This window comes from Ictalurus furcatus, chromosome 4 (genome assembly GCF_023375685.1).
Source record: "Ictalurus furcatus strain D&B chromosome 4, Billie_1.0, whole genome shotgun sequence".
NCBI classification, from domain to species: domain Eukaryota; kingdom Metazoa; phylum Chordata; class Actinopteri; order Siluriformes; family Ictaluridae; genus Ictalurus; species Ictalurus furcatus.
The window spans coordinates 13,871,568-13,892,744 of record NC_071258.1 but is presented as its reverse complement, the minus strand read 5'-3'; the positions used below and the strand labels follow the sequence as shown (position 1 = coordinate 13,892,744).

The 21,177-nt window shown below is 40.0% G+C and overlaps 1 protein-coding gene across 4 annotated transcripts; it reads left to right on the top strand.

Annotated features, from left to right (window-relative positions):
* The first annotated feature begins 1,864 nt into the window (after positions 1-1,864).
* dennd11 (DENN domain containing 11) lies at positions 1,865-20,996 on the top strand. Of its 4 annotated transcripts, none has more exons than XM_053623080.1 (10): positions 1,865-2,440; positions 4,619-4,718; positions 4,853-5,011; positions 6,356-6,503; positions 6,961-7,099; positions 7,373-7,504; positions 7,786-7,936; positions 8,243-8,311; positions 18,528-18,719; positions 19,215-20,996. In XM_053623080.1, the coding sequence occupies exons 1-10, from the start codon at positions 2,059-2,061 to the stop codon at positions 19,231-19,233; spliced, it is 1,491 nt and encodes a 496-aa protein (XP_053479055.1). In that variant the 5' UTR covers positions 1,865-2,058; the 3' UTR covers positions 19,234-20,996. The 4 variants fall into 4 exon arrangements, with proteins under 4 accessions (XP_053479055.1, XP_053479054.1, XP_053479056.1 ...); XM_053623079.1 differs by having other exon boundaries at positions 19,211-20,996; XM_053623081.1 differs by having other exon boundaries at positions 18,897-20,996.
* Positions 20,997-21,177: the final 181 nt, after the last annotated feature.

Here is a 21,177-nt window from a genome sequence, read left to right as displayed (position 1 = left end):
GAAATCTTGCGAGGAGCTCCTGTGCATGGCCGGTTGATGACGGAGTAATGTAGCTTCCACTTGCAGCTAACGGCCCCAATGGTGCTTTCTAGAGGATTCAGAAGTTTTGAAATACGTCTGTATCCAATTCCATCAATATGTTTTGCAATAATAAGGTTGAGAAGGTCTTGGGAGAGCTATTTGCTTTTACCCACCATAAGATGTTTCTTGTGTGACACGTTGGTAATGAAAAGTCTTTTTTATAGACCATCAATTTACTAACCTAGCTGATATAATTTGCACAGATAGGAGGTATAATTACTTATGAATTTCAGCTTGTTCCTTGCCTTAGAGAACTGCTTTTTTAGTGTGTTCAATACTTTTTTCCTGTGTCATTCCACTTTATTACACATAACTTTATTTATGGACTTAAATGTTGTGAATTCTTTATATTTACTGATTTCTTGAGTTAATACTGATGTCTGGTGAAAATTTAATTTGAATAGCCTCATTGGAAATATATTTATTTAAAAAAATGATGACACCTTAAATTAGGTCCTTTCAATGTAATAAGAAAAATAACTTAAACTTCCTTTTAAATAGTATATTTTACATGCCCTATTGCTATCATTTTGGTTGACTGAAAATTATTCTTATTTAATTATTTAATTACTCTCTTTTTAATGTATTTATTTAAGTATTCATTTTTTTGGTGTATTTTTACCTACCTTGATATTTTATTTTTATATCCTCTATCCTAACGTGTTCAAGTTTGTATTAAATTAATTGTATTGTATTAAAAGAAAAAAAAATCATTCACATATACATCTTCTGTAAATATATTTATTGGGGATTCTTACCATTTGCTTCACACAGTCAACATGTCACATGTCCAACATTTGATTGTGCAATTTTTAAAAAATTAAATAAGACACAGGGGTTAGTTAAAAACAAAAAAAGACATTTGTTGATTGATGCCAACACTCACATGGGTCAGTACTAGATAGAACCAACTTTGGCTGCAATTACAGCTGCAAGCCCTCAGTGATATGTCTCTATCAGCTTTGCACATCCAGATCCTGATATTTTTGCACATTCGTCTTGGCAACATTATGCAACTTTCATGTCTGGCCGTAGATTCTCAAGAGGATTGAGGTCTGGGCTTTGAATGGGGCGTTCTAACTGGGTGTTATTAAGAATAGTATCTGCAGGACATTTGTAGCATTTTTATTTAGTTAGTTTTATACTGACAGAAATGCAAATTGTTTTGCTTTGTATATGATTCAGTAGTTTATGAAAGAATTATTTTCGGTCATTTTGTTTTTCGTTTGCATTTTGTTCAAAATATTCAGAGAAGTCAAATAGAAATCATGACACCGGTATCAAGAGTCGAATCGAACTGTGACCGGAGTGTATCGTTGCACAAATTAAATTATGGCTTATATATGTTTACTATATCTGTTCGGTAGCCGGTTTCAACCTTCATACCATAACATTGAAAGCAAAATGTTCTATTGCATGTGAAATGTTAGTAGGTGTGTTCACACTTTCGAGTTATTCTCCATTTTAGAGTTTGTTAATAGATATATAAGGCTAGAATTGTGTTACACTGTGTTACACAGTGTTACCATTTGTTACAGGTAAATGTACACATTTACATTTAAAGTGCAGATCTGGCTTGTGTCACCATGACGGGTTTTTATTCATATCAATAGGTGATTAAATACCTGGAAACTATAATAATTTACTAAATATATCTGATGGTGGAAATCAAACACTATCAAATGCTAAGCTGTGTGTTGTTTATTATATCCGTTTGAGAGCCGTTTGGTTCTCAACCTTATATAGCGAAAATATATCACGTGAGCGGAAGTGTGTGACCTCATCAAAACAGTGTCGTCTCCCGGTCGTGTCCGGGTTCTCCGTCTCACTCCGTGCATATTTGGAAGCTAGGAACCTGCAGACATGTTTAATTTCAGAATTCGACGGGTGTTTTCCATTGAGACAACCAATTAAGTCTGTCAACACCGTCGAGAGGACGTTTATTCCCGACTCTCCTTCGTCAGCAGCGAAGGCGCGATGATGGTGGAGCAGTCGGACCGAGCTCCGCTGCTCGACTGGGAAGAGGAGGTCGGGCGGGCCGAACCGACCCCCGCCGTGCCTGCTCCTCACAGCGGCGGATTCCTGACCACAGAGCCGTCGGACCGCTGTGCTCCGAGCAAAAATGGCGCAAATAACGGCTGGAGCGCGAGCCCGAGAGGTGGAGGTAGTGTAACAGCTGTTAAAGGCAGGGGAAGGAGCACGCGCTCTGGGCCCGAGGGGGATGCTTATGCTTCAGGCACGGATGAGGAAGGAGACTGCGCCTTCCCCGGACCCTCCATCAAAACCCGCGCAGTCCCGGGGTGGGAAGAGAAAGATCAAATTGTTTCTGTGTTCGTGGTGACCTTTGACACGAGATCAGGTGAGTAGGAGTAGTATTACTGCACTATAGTGTTTCACAGCTTGATTCTCATTAGAGCTAATATTTGTTCTGTCAAGTCAACAGTCTGCTACACGTTGGTCGTGCACAGAAAAAAAAAAAAATAAAATAAAAATATATATATATATATATAATCTCCAACCTTGGATTGATTACACATTACAGTCATTTAAAGTCACACCACCACAAGAAAAAGTGAAAATAACTAGTTTTGTTAGTCATCTTGCTGACTAATACACACTGCCTGACTTCTTCTTTTTTAATGTACGGTATGGCTGTGTAACACATTGTTATGGAATAACTATTGCTATACTGTTCTTCATTCATTTTCAGTGACCACTTTATCCCAGTTAGGGTTACTGGGAACACTGGGTGTGAAGCAGGAACACAATTCAATTCGATTAAATCTTATTTGTACAGCGCTGTTAACAATGGACATTGTCTCAAAGCAGCTTTATAGAAACATATAAACACAGGATATAGATTTTAAGTGTGGGATTTTATCCCTAATGAGCAAGCCGGTGGTGACGGTGGCAAGGAAAAACTCCATAAGACGATATGAGGAAGAAACCTTGAGAAGAACCAGACTCATAAGGGAACCCGTCCTCATCTGGTTAACAATGGATAGTGTGAAAGTAAAAGAAAGTTCATTATGGTTTTAATATGAAATCTGTTTTGTTGAACTAGTCCACTGTTCATTAAAGGAGACTTGAGTGCAAAATTGTATGTGGTAATTGCAGTCCTAAGGCCATAGCAGAAACCGTAGTCCCAGCAACCACAGCGAAAATGTCCATGTGAAATTGAGGTCCAAAACCATTTGCATGGTACTTCAGGTGGCACCATCCTCAGCAATCTCCAGGCTGCACTGCTTGAGGTCATCCTCTGGCAGAATGTAGCCTCCAGTTGATGAGAGCTCCATCCAGAGGTAGGCCATCAGGATGGATCAGGCAGGTCTGGAGAGCAGAAAGGGTCAGGATCACTGGCATCTCCATAATATCCAAAACGCACCCTGAATGGGACACCAGTCCATCACAGGGCACCGTGCAGACATGCAATAACACACTCATTCACACCTAGGGGCGATCAAAGCAGCCGGTCGCAGTTACCTGCATGTTTTTGGGAAGTGGGAGGAAACTGGAGAGCACAGAAGAAAACCCATGCAGACACCAGGAGAACATGCAGAAAACTCCACACGGACAGTAACTCGAGCTCAGGATCAAAGCAGGGACCCTGGAGCTGTGAGGCAGCAGTGCTACCTGTTGTTTCACCATGTTGCTCAAGTGCTGTTAATGTATTCTGTTGTGACTCTTCGCAAATCACACTAAATTATGCTGTGAGCATCATGACCAGCTGATGAATCATGGCATTTTCTAACCAAAAGTAGATTTCCTCCCACCCCTCCCCCTAAATCGTGTCAAAGCATATTTTTAATATACTGCAACACATATCACCACCCCACTGTATAGTGAGAAAATAATAGAACTGTGATTCAGAAAGTTTTTGGACAAACAATCTCAAATTGACATTGAGTCTTCAGTGACCCCAACCCTGTACCACCCTACTTTTTTTTTTTTTTTAATTCCTGATTTATAATATAGGACTAGGCTATATGTTCAAATTACTTACGTAACGCTTGTAAATCCATATTTAATAATGTTTTGGCATATTTACATGTTAGTTTTCTTGACTTCTGATATACCAGGAAGTCTGAGACTCAATGTTGTCAAAGAACTAGTTGAGGTAACTGGGCAGAAAAATTTGTCAATTTATATTGCAATTACTCCCATGCTAGTACATGCTAAATTTAAATGTGGGTTGTTTGAGTGTGACTCCCAGTATCATTTCAATATAGTAGCACACAAAATCCATCTTCGTAATTAAATACTTGTAATATTAATTTGTCAAATCAGTGAATAAAACAAAAGAGGAAATTGTGAGTTTCTCTAATGACCCCATTTATAATCAAGCAACCGCACATGGGATCATGACTTATGACCATTAGTTTAGGAACGGCTGTTATAGTATACTATCTTGTTTATTTCTTGCACCTTGTATACATTATATGGTATATTTATGAGAGATAGATAGACTGAAGGCTTCTTCTGCCATTATGCAATTTGCAGTCAGTAATCGTGGTTTTTAAATTTGCGCCATGTACAGGAAACATTGTGGAGTGGTGCTTACCTCAAGACATAAACCTGGAAGGTGTGGAGTTCAAGTCAATGGCCAGCGGCTCTCATCGAATTGCAAATGATTTCATGTAAGAGTCTGATTTAAATATTAAGTGAAGTGACATAATGTTTTTCTATACAGAGACAGTGTAGTTTGATTCTGCATGATGTACCTTACCATACAGTACATCTACAATATAATGCTTGTTTTGACTGTTCCTAGATATTTTCGTAAAGGCTCTTTCTTTGGACTGGCATGCTTCGCCAATATGCCGGTGGAGAGTGAGCTAGAGAGGGGGGCTCGAATGAAGTCTGTTGGTATCCTGTCACCGTCATACACACTGCTCTACCGCTACATGCACTTTCTAGAGAACCAGGTCAAGTAAGTGCTTTTGATCCATCTATTTCCATCCCGAAAGTGTTAGCCACTTTACAGAAGCTATGATTTGGGGCTGTTTTCAGACATCAAGGTATATTTAAACCAAGTTTGGTTTCTTGTCTTTCTGATTATTGCATTTAACCTGTGTTCTGTGTGTCGTCTCAGTTACTGTCTCTACATACCGACACTTACGATGCCTCACTTCCTCTTTCTCTTCCTTCCCTGTTTTAATATTTATTGTGTTCGAATTTATTATAAGCTCTGAGACACAGGTGTTCAAGATTTAAAAAAAAATTATATATTATGAGATTTATTCCATATTTTTTTTACATGTATAAATTCCCATTTCATGTGTTTGGTTTATTTGGTTATTGGGTGGTTGATTAGTGGCTCAGCAGCTGATGATTTGGCAGAGAAGGCAAAAAGGCCAGATTTTGGGCTTCCTGAGTGACACAGCAGAAGAATGTTTGCTCTAACGTCCGGAGAGCGTTCGAATCCTGAAGATGCCACAGCCATATGTTTCTGGTAGTCCAAGAGAGCAAAATCAGCTGTGCTCTCTGGGTAGGAGAGATGGCATACTCTCTCTTCCCTGTCAATCACAGCAACACTAACCAATCATGGGTGTATCTGAGCTCACGCATGTGGAAGAGTACCTTCTTCCAAGTGTGTTGTGATGCAGCAGTTTGAAAAGCTGTGGTTGGCTGGCTTCATATTTCTTGGAGAAAGCACATGATAACCTTCACCCTCCCTGGTAGCTGTCATATGATTGAGGAGATCTGACTGGCTATTGGGAAGTGTGTGTGTGTGTGTGTGTGTGTGTGTGTGTGTGTATATATGTATGTATGTATATATATATATATATATGTATGTATGTATGTATATATGTATGTATGTATATATGTATATATGTATATATGTGTGTGTGTGTATATATATATATATATATATATATATATATATATATATATATATATATATATATATATATATATATATATATAAAATATAATATAATTTTTACCTTAAGTGTCCAGTCTAAGACCAGAGGTGAAAGTGGATTAAACTTATATTTGATAACTGATATAATCTAAATGTAGCCTTTATTTTATTTGCAGCATCTCATCTGGATTTAATCTATTTAATAACAGTTCATCAGTGTGCATTACTCTGGATCCCCACAAGACCATGCTATTGCTCTTTTGTTCCTGTAAATGGGTTCTCTACAGCACTTGAATCTATACTGACCTCTTATTCTCTAAATGATACATATTTAGTACACGTTATGCTTGTTTAAGCTTGTGGAAGCTCTGTGGATGATATGACGGTGATATCTGTATTTGACTATAGGCACCAGCTGCAGTGTCCAGGCCAGTACTCGCCATTGGAGGCATTTTATGAGGATAAGAAGGCTGTGCTTCCCCCGGGAGGGAACGGTCTGGTCACAGTCTGCCCCACCAGCACCGTGGTGAACCGCTGCATGCATCCAGAGATGAAGGTGAGAGCATGTGGAACCCTGCACTGCTAAAATATTACATTCATCTCTTACCTGTTTTTATCTTATTGGATTTACTCCTAGTCTAGCTTTTATAAATATTGCTCAAGGCTCAGATTTGATTCACTTCTACAGTGCCTTCTGCAAAAACAGGAAGTCATTAAGTTACTTTATTCTGTTATTATTATTATTTTTTAATACGTTGAAGTTTTGTGTGTCGTTTTGCTGAAATACTGGAGCATTCCTAACTTTCACTCTGCTAAACAGGGACATGTTTTGTTAGAACAGGAATCCATGTCTGCGATTTCCCATGGACACTCTGTCTATGTCCATGACCATAATGTTATTGTCCTTAAGTCCAACTGAATATCAACGTCCACATTATCCATTGTCTTTTCAGCACATTTGAATGCCATTCTGAGTGTCCGGTGTCTCATGGTTGTTGTTTACTTCCTGTCAGATTACACATCCTGCTGGCTGCATGTCTCAATTCATCCGTTTCTTTGGAGAGCAGATCATGGTGTTGTGGAAGTTTGCCTTGTTAAGGAAGCGCATCCTCATCTTTTCTCCTCCACCTGTCGGCGTGGTCTGTTACCGGGGTGAGACTCGAGCAGAGTTTGATGAAAATGAAGTTCATATGCTAAAGTAATATACGTTCATAAGAACGTGTGTTTATGATCTACAAACTTAGATGTTTTACATTTAATAAAGATGGCCGCAATTACCTTCCTTCATTTATACATATTAGTTAGTAAAATTTACTACTTTTGTAACATTTATAATATCTCGATCAATTATGAGCCTGTAAGTTTCTTTTCAATGGGTCGTGATTTGCGTTGTTCGTTTTTTCCTTCTTTCTTGATGGTTTTCAGTATACTGCTGTTGCTGCCTTGCTAATGTGTCCATACCTGGGATTGGTGGCTCTGTACCAGAGTTCCGCCCCTTCTTCTATATCAATGTTGCCGACATCACAGCTCTGGAGACGGAGTTGTCCTACGTGGCTTGTGAGTACTTCATTATAAATTGCTGCCAGCGTTTCCATTTAAAGCAAATATAATGAAATGGTGAGTTGTTGCACAACTGCTGCATGACTCAGTCATGAAAAGGCTCGCCTATTAATTTATTTCCTGGTAGTAGAATAAGTAGTTTTCATAGGCTGTCTCAGAATGATTGAAAAAGGACATTGCTTTCACAGAAAAGTTGTGGTGATTGACATACTGTCAAACTGTACAAGAAAGTTTTTGAATAGTGCTTGCAAGCCTCTGCTTTCTGTGTGTATGTGTAGGCACTACAGAGAAGATTTTTGAGGAAAAGAAGGAGCTGTATGATGTCTACATTGACAACCAGAATGTGAAGACACACCGAGAAAGCCTGCAGCCTCTGTTGCGAATTAACAATGCAGACAAGGAGAAGTATCGCAAACTCAGTGAACAGAGGTACCGTGAAGAAGACTGTTAAGCTTTCTGATCACTGTAGTATAAATACAAGTCAAACCAGTCATAAAATTTTATTTGCACGATTCCACATTTATTTACATATTCATTAGTTCCACAAGAAGACTTGGAAATGAATACCTTAATGTTTCTCCCTTACTTAGGAAGATAGAGTACTCCTGCAGCATAACTAAACATACCACAGAGCACCATTTCCTCCTTATGTGTAATGACGCTTAATCATTTCGACGAGGCAATGCACATTGTTGTGATGGTGGTGATGTCATGAAATTGGCAATGTCTCTGCAGGCAGTTGTTGCTGTATTCCCAGGAAGTTGATGGTGACTGCACCTCTAGTGAGGAAGACCTCTTCATTCTGTGAGTGGCAGATTTGTATTGCTTGCTATCATTAAACCTCATGTTTCCCAACTAAGTTCTGGCAAGCCCCAGATCCATGTTTTTGCTCTGTCAGATAATACCAGACAAAGACCTGTACCAAGCAATCAGGAGTACTGAATACCTGCTACAGGTGTGTCAAGTGCTGATACAGAGCAGAAATGCAGACTGTCTGGGATTCCCAAGGAATGGGCAGGGAAACATTGGAGCATAGCAAAACCAATGCTTAAAAGTCTGTGTCAGTCATTTATACTTTACATTAAGTTAGATTTCGAGTGCTGAGAATATCTGAAAACCTGAGGTTGTACAGGAGCTGAGCAATGTCTGAGATTTTGGAAGCAACATGCTTCCACTGTGGCCTGTAGCTTTGGCACGTTCCGTAAGACCATGTCTTTTCCCTTCAGTGTGAATTCTCAATGGAATGAATAAAAAAAAAAATGGTTCGTTAGACTTTACACTGATCAGCCATAACATTAAAAACCACCCGCCTAACATTGTGTAGGTCCCCCTTGTGCCGCCAAAACAGCTCTGACTCGTCGAGGTATGGACTCCACGAGAACTCTGATGGTGTGATGTGGTATCTGGCACCAAGACGTTAGCAGCAGATCCTTTAAGTCCTATAGGTTGTGAGGTGGGGCCTCCATGGATTGGATTTATTTGTCCATCACATCCCACAGATGCTCGATCAGATTGAGATCTGGGGAATTTCGAGGCCAAGTCAACACTTTGAACTCTTTATCATGTTCCTCAAACCATTCCTGAGCAATTTTTGCATTGTGGCAAGTAGGGATGTCACGATGCCAAAAATCTAGCAGTCGGTACCGATACCACCAAAAGTACACGATACTTGATACCAGTTTCGATACCATGGTGTGGTTAAAAAAAAAAAAAAAAATATATATATATATATATATATATATATAAATATAAATATAAAAAAATTTTTTTTAAATAAAATTAAAAACTCCTGGAGGACATCCTCCTCTGGCTGATACTGGCAGAGAGTGAGAGAGAGAGAGAGAGAGAGAGAGAGAGATATTTTAGTTATCAAACACTGTCTGTCAATAACTAATAACAAGTGCTAAGGTGCACTCCTAAACGCACGCACACACCCACACCCCTTATACTCTGATTGCAAGCATTAGTTTAAATTCACTGATATGGTGGCAGACCAAAAAGATTTATTAAAACCATTAACATTTCAGTAATTATTAGTGACATTAGGCTACATTTTGCTGACAGGACACGGGCTGAATGGTGATGTATGGTGGCCCATTAGGAGGTAGTTTATAACATTGCAATGCGTTAGCGTCGTTAACAAATAACTGGCTATCGCAAATATTACATGGAGCATAACGTTAGAGTTCCATAACAGAGAATATCTCGGGAATCTCCAAATCTCAAACTACGTCTTCCAGACCTCCGCCAACCCTATTAGCCTGTTCTACAATTATTTACTTCTATTAAGTTTTAGTTCTGTGCTGTTATGAGCTAGAAAGTGTGGTTTACCGCAGAGTTCAGGCCTGGAGAGTCCGAATGAACACACACACTGACACATGTGAATGGTCACAGAGACTTCTGGTTTATTCATTCAAAACAGAAGTATTTATACACATTGATAAGAAGCAGTGCTTGGACTGAATCTACTGGTGCAGGGGCCAGCCAGATAGACAAAACAAAACACAGCACACTATGAAAATAAGTCTTTTCAAGAGACAGAAAATACATGTGCCAGCTATAAGAAAGGTAATTAAATGAATACATTCATCATAGGTATTTGATAGCAGTTCATAATATAAGAGAGTACATAATATACGAGAATTTTCTTTCAATAACGTTAGCTGGTTTCACAGCCACAATGCCAGCTGCCTCAAACAAACGTAATATAGGGCCCGTCTTTCTGGTGCTTCACCAAATTCCAGGTGTTTCCTCGCTTTGTTTGAAATGAATGAGAGCATCGGTTGTACACCAGCAACTGCTAAACTTGTTAAGCTAAGCTAATCTTCTGTAGTTTTTCCTGTGTGTTTGTAGTTCTTCTTCTTCACCACTTGTGGCCTGACTAAAACACTTGCGTGTATTTGCTGCCCCCTTCAGTTCCGGAAGAATTGCAACCTCGGTACATTCATTACAATTTGTACCAATGGTACTGCAGAAAAACAAGTACTGTCACGTTTTAACAATGTTGGTACCGAAGTATCGGTTCTCGTGACATCCCTAGTGGCAAGGCACATTATCCTGCTGAAAGAGGCCACTGCCATTAGGGAATACCGTTGCAATGGAAGAGTGTACTTAGTCTGTAACAATGTTTAGGTAGGTGGTATGTGTCAAAGTAACATCTACATGGGAGTCACGTGACGCCATGCGAAGGGCAGACGTGTGAAAGACAGCTCTGCGGACTTTGCTAATTTTTCTAATTATTTTCATGATATAATCTGGTGAAATTCGGTATACCCAGTTACACTTTTGCTGTTTGAAGTAAACATGGCAAAGAAGTTAAAATCCTCGAGCTCTGGAGACATTAAAAGACACTTACGTGTTCAAGATGGAAGCCCGGACGAGCCTGTGGACCGCGGACTTGTTTTGGGTGGTGCGGCTGGAGAAGAAATCCAGCGCCAACTGTCCAACATGTCGGGGATGTTGACGAAGGTTGTTGCTGACTTGGAAGATCTCGCTGTAATACGACGTTCGATTACCGCGATAGAAATAAAATTCTCTGAGTTAGTTACAAGAGTGGCGGATGCTGAGAAACGAATCGAGTATCTTGAGTCTTCGGAAAGGGCATTATCCGCTAATCCGCCCACGACCAAGAGAGACTTGGAAAAAATATTTGAAAGATTGGAAGATTTGGAAAATCGAAGCCGAAGGAATAATTTGCGGATTATTGGAGTTCCTGAGCATGAAGAAGGCAGAGATATGGTGAAATTTCTGGACGAGCTTTTCCTGAGTCTGCTCGATATAACAGGCCACAAATTAGAACTCGAGCGGGCCCACAGAGTCCCGGCTCGGAGATCTGGCGAGGGAGACAGGCCGCGACCAATCCTGGCCAGGTTTCTGAGATCATCCGATAAAGATCTCGTGTTGTGCCAGGCGAGGAGCAAAGGAAAGCTCTCTTGGAAGAATCACAATATTTTCTTGTTCCCGGACTTTGCTAACTTGACGAGAGAAACGCGATCGGTTCAAGGAATGCAAGAAAGTCTTGCACCAACTTAAGATCACTTTTGCACTGATGTTTCCGGCCAGACTGAGAATTAACACCAAAGACGGCAGCAAATTATTTACGTGTCCCAATCAGGCAATGTCTTTTATTGAATCAATGGGTGAATAATCCATTGGATATTTCTCTTGTGAGTGGGTCGACTCGCTGTGCGTACTCTGGATTTCGGAGGAAAATGGGCGCCGTTTTTTATTTCTTTTTGCGTTGGCGCAGCCGAACGGCTAGAGGTTGTTTTGTTTTGTGAAATATCACTTCCTTAAAGAAACTTTGGCATGGACGGAAGATCACTTTTACAATTAAGTTCCAGCCCAGATTAATAATAGATACTACAGAGTGAATCCAAGAGCCTCCGAGTGAATTGGCTCTTGACCATCAGAGGAACCGGGATGCGGTTTTGTTTCCTTTTGTGCTGGCTCCGCCTAGTGGCGGGGCTTCTTTTGTTGAATAACACTGCTTCAGGACAGTGGCAGATGTCTCTGCTCGCTCCTTGCGCTTGTGCCTCCTGTTGGCTGAAGTCCGATTTGTGGAGTACTTCCACGGGACTTTGGAATAATGACGTCATTCTTTCATAACAGCCGGCTCGCTGATTATTCGTTTGTCTGTCCAAGGAAACTGAATGGCTCTATATCGGCTGGAATTTGTTTTGTTTTGCGAAGGAACACCTTTGAGGCAGTTCTGTGAATTAGTCTATACATTATTTGTGTTTACTCTGCTTATTGGTTGGGGTATATTTTATTTTAGAAAATATTGTATGTTATGTAATTTTGCCTCACAAATCTGTGAGGCAGAATTGTGCAATCCGATGGCAGAGTTGTCGCGGGGGCTCTTGTAGGCGTACATGGACTCTTTGAGTTTAGGGGGATTGGCGCCTGTTGGCGCTGTAATGCGCGGGGTTGATGCGCATGTTCTTCTTTTTTCTGATTGTTTTGTTCGGGGGGAAACTTGGGGTTTTATTGTTGCATCAATGTTGAATTGTGGTCTTCATAATTTTGTTTTTGGCACACAATTAATTTTTTCTGTTATATCAAAATGTCAGTTGTTAATATGAGTGTACTATCTCTCTCCACGTGGAATGTGAATGGGTTAGGACACCCCATAAAAAGAAGGAAGGTCATTACTTTTCTTAAGCCTAAGAAATATGATATTGTGTTTCTTCAAGAAACGCATCTTTCATCGCAGGAAGCTGATAAATTTGGGAAGATATGGGGTGGTCATATTTTTTTTAGTGCTGGCTCAAGTAAGAGCAGGGGAGTCATTATATTGGTAAATAGGCATCTACAATTCAAATGTCTCAAACAGTTTAAAGATAAATTAGGGAGAGTAATTATTGTTTTAGCAGAAATTCAGGGTAATATTTATGCACCCAATGCTGATGATCAGGGCTTTTTTATAGATCTTGAAGGGATGTTGCAATCTGCTGGCACCCCACATGATATAATATTGGGAGGAGACTTTAATCTTTTGATGGACTCAGTCCTTGATCATAGTGTTGCAAAAGTGTGTAAGCCCCCTAGAGCAACAGTGACGCTTCAGAGGATGTGTAAAAATCTTGGTCTTGCAGATATTTGGAGACTTTTGAACCCATCTGGTAGGGACTATACATTTTTTTTTTTTCTTCAGTCCATAAGATTTATTCTAGAATAGATTTTTTTTGATATCCAAATCACTCATTTCATCTGTTGCTGATTGTTCAATCGGAAACATTCTAGTCTCAGATCACGCCCTGGTGAGTTTAGAGGTGTGGCCACAAACGGAGAAGAAGAAATCATTTAGTTGGCGCTTTAATGTATCTCTTTTACAAAATCCTGATTTCCGACAAATGTTAAAGACTGAACTTGATGTTTATATGGAGACCAACTGGTCCTCAGTATCCTCTGTGGGCATGGCGTGGGAGGCACTTAAGGCGGTTCTTAGGGGTCGGATCATACAGTATGCCTCATTCATTAAAAAATCCAAAGCATGAGAACTCGTGGCGTTGGAAGGACATATTAAAAGTGCAGAGGCAGAGCTGAAGCGCCGAATGTCGTCTGATGGTCTCAGAGAGTTGACCAGATTGAAATATAGATATAATACTATTTTGTCGAGGAAAGTGGAGTTTTGGTTATTCAGGGCAAGACAGTCATACTTTGAGTCGGGGGACAAAGCAGGAAAACTTTTGGCTAGATATATAAAACAGAGGGAGGCCCTTTCTACCATTCCCGCAGTGAAGTCTGTTAGTGGTGAAATTTTTACCTCAGCCATTGATATTAATAATGCTTTTAAAGAATTTTACTTTGATCTCTATAGTTCAATGTCTTTGTCTACTGATGAAGATATTAGAAACTTTGTGGAACCATTAGAACTCCCGAAATTGACGACGGAGCAAAAAAATGCTCTTGATTCTGAGATAACCCTGGAGGAGCTTGGCGAGGTAATTAAGGCCCTGCCTACAGGCAAGTCTCCAGGGCCAGATGGCTTTGCCGCTGAGTTTTTCAAATCTTATGCTACAGAACTGGCTCCACTTCTGTTAGAAGTTTATACAGAGTCATTAAAGAATGGAAAGCTTCCTCCAACCATGACACAAGCCCGGATCAGTCTGATTCTTAAAAAAGACAAAGATCCAAGTGAGTGTAAAAGTTATCGTCCAATTTCCCTGATCCAGTTAGATGTAAAAAATCTTGTCGAAAATTCTGGCTAACCGATTAAGTAAAGTTATGACATCTGTTATACATATAGATCAGGTGGGGTTTATTCGGGGCCGTAGCTCTTCTGATAACATTAGACGTCTCATTGATATCATGTGGTCAGTAGCGAATGATCAGTCTCCGGTTGCTGCCATCTCACTTGATGCCGAAAAGGCGTTTGATATGGTAGAATGGGATTAACTTTTTAAGATTTTGGAAGTGTATGGGTTCGGGAATACTTTCATTGGTTGGATTAAGCTACTTTATAGACACCCGGTAGCGGCAGTACAAACAAATGGACTAATTTCAGATTATTTTACTCTAGATAGGGGCACCCGGCAGGGTTGCCCTCTTTCCCCATTATTGTTCTGTCTTGCCCTGGAACCGTTAGCAGCTGCGATTAAGAAAGGAGAATGATTTTCCAGGGGTGGTGGCGGGAGGTGTGGCGCATAAGCTTTTGCTTTATGCAGATGATATTTTATTATTCGTCTCTGACCCTACTAGATCTATGCCTTGCCTCCACAGAATTATTAATTCCTTTTCCAAATTCTCAGGATACAAAGTCAACTGGTCTAAATCCGAAGCTTTGGCTCTGACAGCGTACTGTCCTGTAACGGCCTTTCAGCCTGGTGCCTTCCAGTGGCCCAAACAGGGCATTAAGTATTTGGGTATTTTATTTCCAAAAAATTTGTCCGATTTAGTTAGTGTTAATGTTGACCCGTTAATAAAAAGGTTTTTGAGTGATGTAGACAGGTGGTCTTCTTTACATTTATCTATGATCGGGAAGGTTAATGTTATTAAAATGAGTTGTATTTCAAAATTCAATTACCTGCTACAATCTCTCCCTATAGATGTCCCTCTTTCTTATTTCAAGCAATTTGAGAGTATAGCGAAGTCTTTTATTTGGAATGGTAAGCGTCCCAGGTTAAATTTCAATACATTACATAGGCCGGTTGACAAGGGTGGGCTAGGCCTACCCAAGATTCTGTTTTATTATTATGTGTTTGGTCTCAGACATTTGGCTCATTGGTCACTTCCACCTGGTACTGCATTGAACAAGAAGTTCTTGCCCCTATTTTGCCACTGTAAAGCCTTTCCATTAATCTAACCAGAGAAGTTAAATCACACCCCGTTATTTCACATCTGCACTCAGTGTGGACAAGAGTGTCCAGAGTGTTTGATTCTGATATTTATCTCAATGTTGCCTCGAGCCTATGGCTAAACCCCAAACTACGTATTAATAAGTCCCCTTTTTGTTGGTCAGAGTGCATCACAAGGGGGGTTAATACACTCGGTGATCTTTATGAGAGTGGTGTGATGATATCTTTTGAAAAATTGGTTCAACGTTTTGGGATCCCCAGATCTCAGTTTTTTAGGTATCTTCAACTACGCCACTTGCTCTGTACTATTTTTGGGAGTAGCATGCACCCCCCTAAAGCAGCAGATACTCTGGGAGAGGTGATTTCTGCTTTTGGAAGAGGGCATGAAGCATCAGTGTATTACTCCATACTGATTCAGAGTCTAGGGGACGGAGTCTCGACCACTCTCAAGAGATTATGGGAGAAAGATTTAAATTTGGAATTGGGGGAGGGAGAGTGGGCTAGGATTTTAAAAAATATAAAAACTGCATCTAGAGACGCAAGGGTGCGCCTTATACAATTTAAGATTTTACATCGGTTCTATTGGACCCCCTCTAAATTGTATAGGCTTGGTCTTAAAGACACACCCACCTGCTGGCAATGCCATTCAGAAGATGGAGACACTACCCATGTTTTTTTGGGGTGTCGTAAGATCGAAGAATTTTGGTGGAAGGTGCAGAGCTTTGTATGTGAGGTGTTGAACACTCAGATCTCGTTCTGCCCTAGACTCTGTATTTTGGGAGATGGGGAGGTCACAAAATTGGAGGATAGGTACAAAATAGATTGGGTTTTGACCAGTGTGATGTTTGGTAGACAGGTTATTTTAAGGGGATGGAAATCAGATGGAGCGCCCTCGTTTCCAGAGTGGTGTGTGGAGATGGGGAGCGTGGCTGCCTTTGTGGAGGGGTCGAGCAGAAGGATTGGAGTTGGGAATTCCTTCAGGAAGAAATGGAGCAGTTATTTGGCATTTTTGGGGGACTCTCGAGGAGGGGCAGTGGAGAGTATAATTTAGAGTTTAGTCTATGATTATACTTGATTATTGTATTTTCCTTTTTTTATTATTTTTTTTTTTTAAATTGCGTGTATTTTTATTTTATTTTATTTTATTATTTTTTTGGATATGTGAGTTTATATTCTATTGACCACAGGGGTGTTCGTGGGGGGACCAGGGTGGGGTGGGAGGTTGGTAGGGGGAGGGGTTATAGTGAGGATTTATGTTAAAATAGTTTGATTCATTATATATGTTGTTTGTCTATTTGTGTTAACTTGTGAATCAATAAAAGTGTTAATTACAAAAAAAGTAACATCTACATGAATGCCAGGGCCCATGGTTTCCCACCAAAACATTGTCCAGAGCATCACACTTCCTCTGCCAGCTTGCCTTCTTCCCATAGTGCATCCTGGATCCATCTCTTCCCCAAGTAAGCGATGCACATGCACCAGGCAGTACTAACCACTGCATACTGGGAACACCCCACAAGACCTGCCTTTTTGGAGATGCTCTGATCCAGTTGTCTAGCCATCACAATTTGGCCCTTGTCAGAGTCTCAGATACTTACGCTTGCCCATTTGTCCTGCTTCTAACACATCAACTTCAAGAACTGACTGTTCACTTGTTGCCTAATATATACCCCACCCCTTGACAGGTGCCACTGTAATGAGAAACATTGAAGTGAATAACATTGATTGTGTTTTAATGTTATGGCTAATCAGTGTATTGAAGGAGTAAGTCTGGGAAAAGCAGCTTTTATGATGCATTTAGTTTTTATGTAGATTTTAAAAATGAACAAAAAAAAAGGTAAAACACACCACAAATAAAATTTCATCTTGGCGAGTAAAAATATCCTTAATATAGTTGGATTCATCTAGTATTTCCTATTATAAGTGCCATGAGGCAGAAATAAAAATTATAAAACCTATTTCTACACAAATGTACTATTAATTTCAGGTTGTGAAATTTCTTATTCTACTGGCAGATCATTTTGCATCTTTCTAGGAAAAATGCTTAAAATGAGGAAATGTATCTGCCAATAGATTGAAATGAGTTGATTATAAAGTAATGTATAGAAATATTACTGTGATGTTAGAAAATACTAGAATAAATCGGATAATATTCAAGATATTTTCACATCACTATTATGTCATATTTTTGCAGCGTACAGATGAAATTCACTGAAATGAGGAAAATGGCATTCCTACTATCTGTAAGGGAGTACTTAAATAAGATGGCAGGTTTCTTGTACAGGTTTATTGCCTTGGTCTGTCGCACAGGCGAGCTTGCACACAATCATGCCAAATATGAAATTGTGGCCAAATAAAAGCTCTTTTGGTTCTAAAGCCAGACCTCTTGAATTAAGTATTTTAAGTGTGATGTATTTCTGTATTTATAGGGGCATTCAAGGCCACATATCCCTGCTTCCCAGTTACAGTTTTAAGGAAGAAGAGGGTTTTAGAGACTGTGTACATAGGAACCATACTTTAAACAGAAGGATGTTTGTTTACCCAGACCCAGTCAGGTCTAAATGTTTGCAAATTGTATTCTGCATTAAGTGGAAATAAGAAGTATGTTTTTCCCGACATCATGTGCTCCAACAGCTGTGATATTACAGTATACTACAGTAAGAGTATCCCTGATCTATTCAGTGTGACTTGGCAGGCCAAGTTGCTGTAGGCTGAATATATAGTCGTATTGAAATATCATCATGGTAGTGACATGAAGAATTCAAACTGGGCTACTTAGTTTACATATATGAGCTGTATGGACGGGGAGGAAATGTTTAAAAGGGCTAAACTAAAAGAATGTAATAGCAGCTACATTATTTCTATCAGCCCAGATCCATCTAGCTGGATAATAGTTGTAGTTTATACAGTGTACACAGCTCACACAGTGTTAGTTCACTGTTCGTTGGTCTCTTTCTAATCCTAATTCAGAGATCTAAACCATTCATTGCTCAGCCCTTTTTACATAATATATCGATTAAAAAAAAAAAAAAAAAGGAAAATCTAGTTTCTCAATGTCCTCCCATGAAGGAATACTTTACCCATGTATAATAATATGGCTCACAGTAAAGGAAAGCTAGTGGAGGCCAATTAGCTTAATTTTTATTTTCCTGCCATGCTAACTGACCACAGGTGCGTAAGCAGTCAGTGTATACAACATTCTGTGTGTTTCCCCATGTTAGGTTCTTTATGGAGCAGAACAACCGCATCTTTCAAACCCTCCTGGAGGTCGCAGGGAGCTCTGATCCCACCCTGACTCCCGAGCACGTGCGCGCTATGGGCTTGGACCCACAGGCTGACCGCGGCTTCCTTGTGGATCTGCTGGAGGTCTATGGCATCGATGTCATGCTGGTTATCGACAATCCGTGCTGCCCGTAAGGCCAGAGAGATTTCTCTCTCTCTCTCTCTCTCTCTCTCTCTCTCTTCATCTATGTCTCACTAATCACTAATGCTCTGTCTGGATCCGCTAGCCTTGCTCGGCTGGAACACACTGCCTGACTCCCTCCTTTCCTCTGTTTGTCTTTCTCTTTTTCTTGGGCCGGGTGTCTCAGGAGCCAGTACTGACCCCTGGCCTCACCGCTGGAGCGAAATGATACTGCCTCTTCAGGCTTTGATACACTGCTGCCTTCACGCCCTCGACGTCTGTCTGCTTATGTGTGTGTCTGTGTGTGTGTGTGTGTGTGTGTGTGTGTGTGTGTGTGTGTGTGTGTGTGTGTTTGTGTGTGTTTTTTCCTCAGTATCTTGACAGCTACCTGTGGGTTCCTTTCCCAACTGCACCTACATCCTGAAAAGTGACAAAACTGATCTCTGTGCCTCTTTATTACTGCTTGTTTTGTGGACCTCAATTGTGACTCTTTTCTTCTAGCCAGTGCTGTTTGGGAGACCTGATGTAATGGCCCTGTCTGGGTCTCCAGTGTGCTTCATCTGAGCCCCACAGACTTAAAGTAAAGCAATGGAAACGCTTTCATCCTTGTGTCTGACTGGTTTTCTGTCTGGTGAAGGAAAATGACTGAAAGGCAATGACTCACTACATTGTTATATATTAACGGTTTTTGCAGATAAGCAACTGTAAAGCAACTGACTGGAATTATTTTACTGGACCACGTTTCCATAATCTCCTGCAGTATTTATTAAGCTTACTCCATTTTCTAAAAACTAAATGGAAATCAGTTTGACCATCTTGGCGTCTCTTTCTCTCTCTCTCTCTCTCTCTCTCTCTCTCTCTCTCTCTCTCCCTCTCTCTCTCTCTGTGTGTGTGTGTGTGTGTGTGTGTGTGTGTGTGTGTGTGCGCTGATGCTTTTTGGATTTCGTCAGCCTTTATGCCTGTACCTATTGACTGGATCAGTGTTGATGACGAAAGCGTGCTAATAAATCCTTTAAGATTCATCAGTTCAATATAAATAGTCTCCAGGGTGATGACGGGTCTAGAATGTAAATTCATGATGAAAGACAAGCGTCTCAACTGCTGTATGTTCACCTTCAATCATGCTCATGGTCCATGTTAGATTTGCTGCAGATTCTGTTCATTCTAAATGACTGTATTTTCTAGAGCAGGGCTGGACAACCTGCAGCCTCAGATGGCGTTTGGTTTTGTGTGCTAGATTCAGATCAGTTTTAGCCAAGTAAATGAATGGGATTTACATGTTGTGTTTCGGTCCTTGGCTTAAACGTCGCATTATATTTTGACACACCAGGTGTCCCTGCTCTAGAGGTAAAAGACCAGTCACTTATTTGGATATGGATACAGTAGGTGCAAATGCTAATGACACAGACAGGGGTATATATTTGTGCTGAATTAAACACATTCCTTACTTTTGGTATTGATTGCAAGTTTTATATTTTTGCTGCACCATATGAAGCACAGTTGGTATACACTGACACAGTTTAATCTGTTTTTTTGGTGACTTTTCCTTTTTCCATCAGTGAATGCTGTATTGTTCAATGACTTTTGTAGACCTTGTTTGATGTGTACGCTTGGAGTATTTGCAATTCTCAATGATTTGACTCAATTACTTTTTAACAGAACTAGATCACACGGTCATACTGGCGAAGTCAGCTGCTGCTCCCTAAAATAACTTATTCATACAGCACCAGTTTATAGATTACATTTAGATCGTGCTACCTTAATTGTAACCCATGACTTGGACATAGAAGATAAGCTTGCCCTTAATTCACTAACAAACCGTTTTGTTGTGTTGTTCCGGGCCTGTGTAACTTTGCAAGCAACAAACACTACTGTCTTTCACCCGGCGGTCCAGATTTTTATTCAATCTGCATACCAAACTCTTATTTGAAAGGACGACGGCAAATAGCAATCATGTCTCCTTAGAGTGAATGAGTGCAGGCGCTCGTTGTTTGACTGGGATACAAATAAGCTTTTTATTATTAATGGTAAAAATGTATTTAGTTTAAATTAACAATATATAATCTGTTATACATGTCTATTGAGGTTGTATGGCAGAATTGCTGATGTGAATTTTTATGATCTCTCATGTACTACGTATTCTTTTCCTCTTAATTCATATTTTATAAACAGCATTAACTTGGCTCGTTCTGTGTCCTCTGATCTTGATGAGAAAATGTACAGTAATGATTGTGTTTGAAGCAACCGTGGAATGATTAAATAAATAGGTGTTGACTAAGCATTAAAATGTCATTAATGTATAAACGGTGGAGAAATGTTCGGCTCCGTTTAGCTGACGTCTGCACTCATTTAACATTTTACCCATCATGCTACATACTGTAACTGCATGTGTTTCCTGCTCTAAACCCACTTTTTACTGCCATCTTGAAATAAACTCTCTTTACTGATTTGTGATGGGTTTTTGAAGT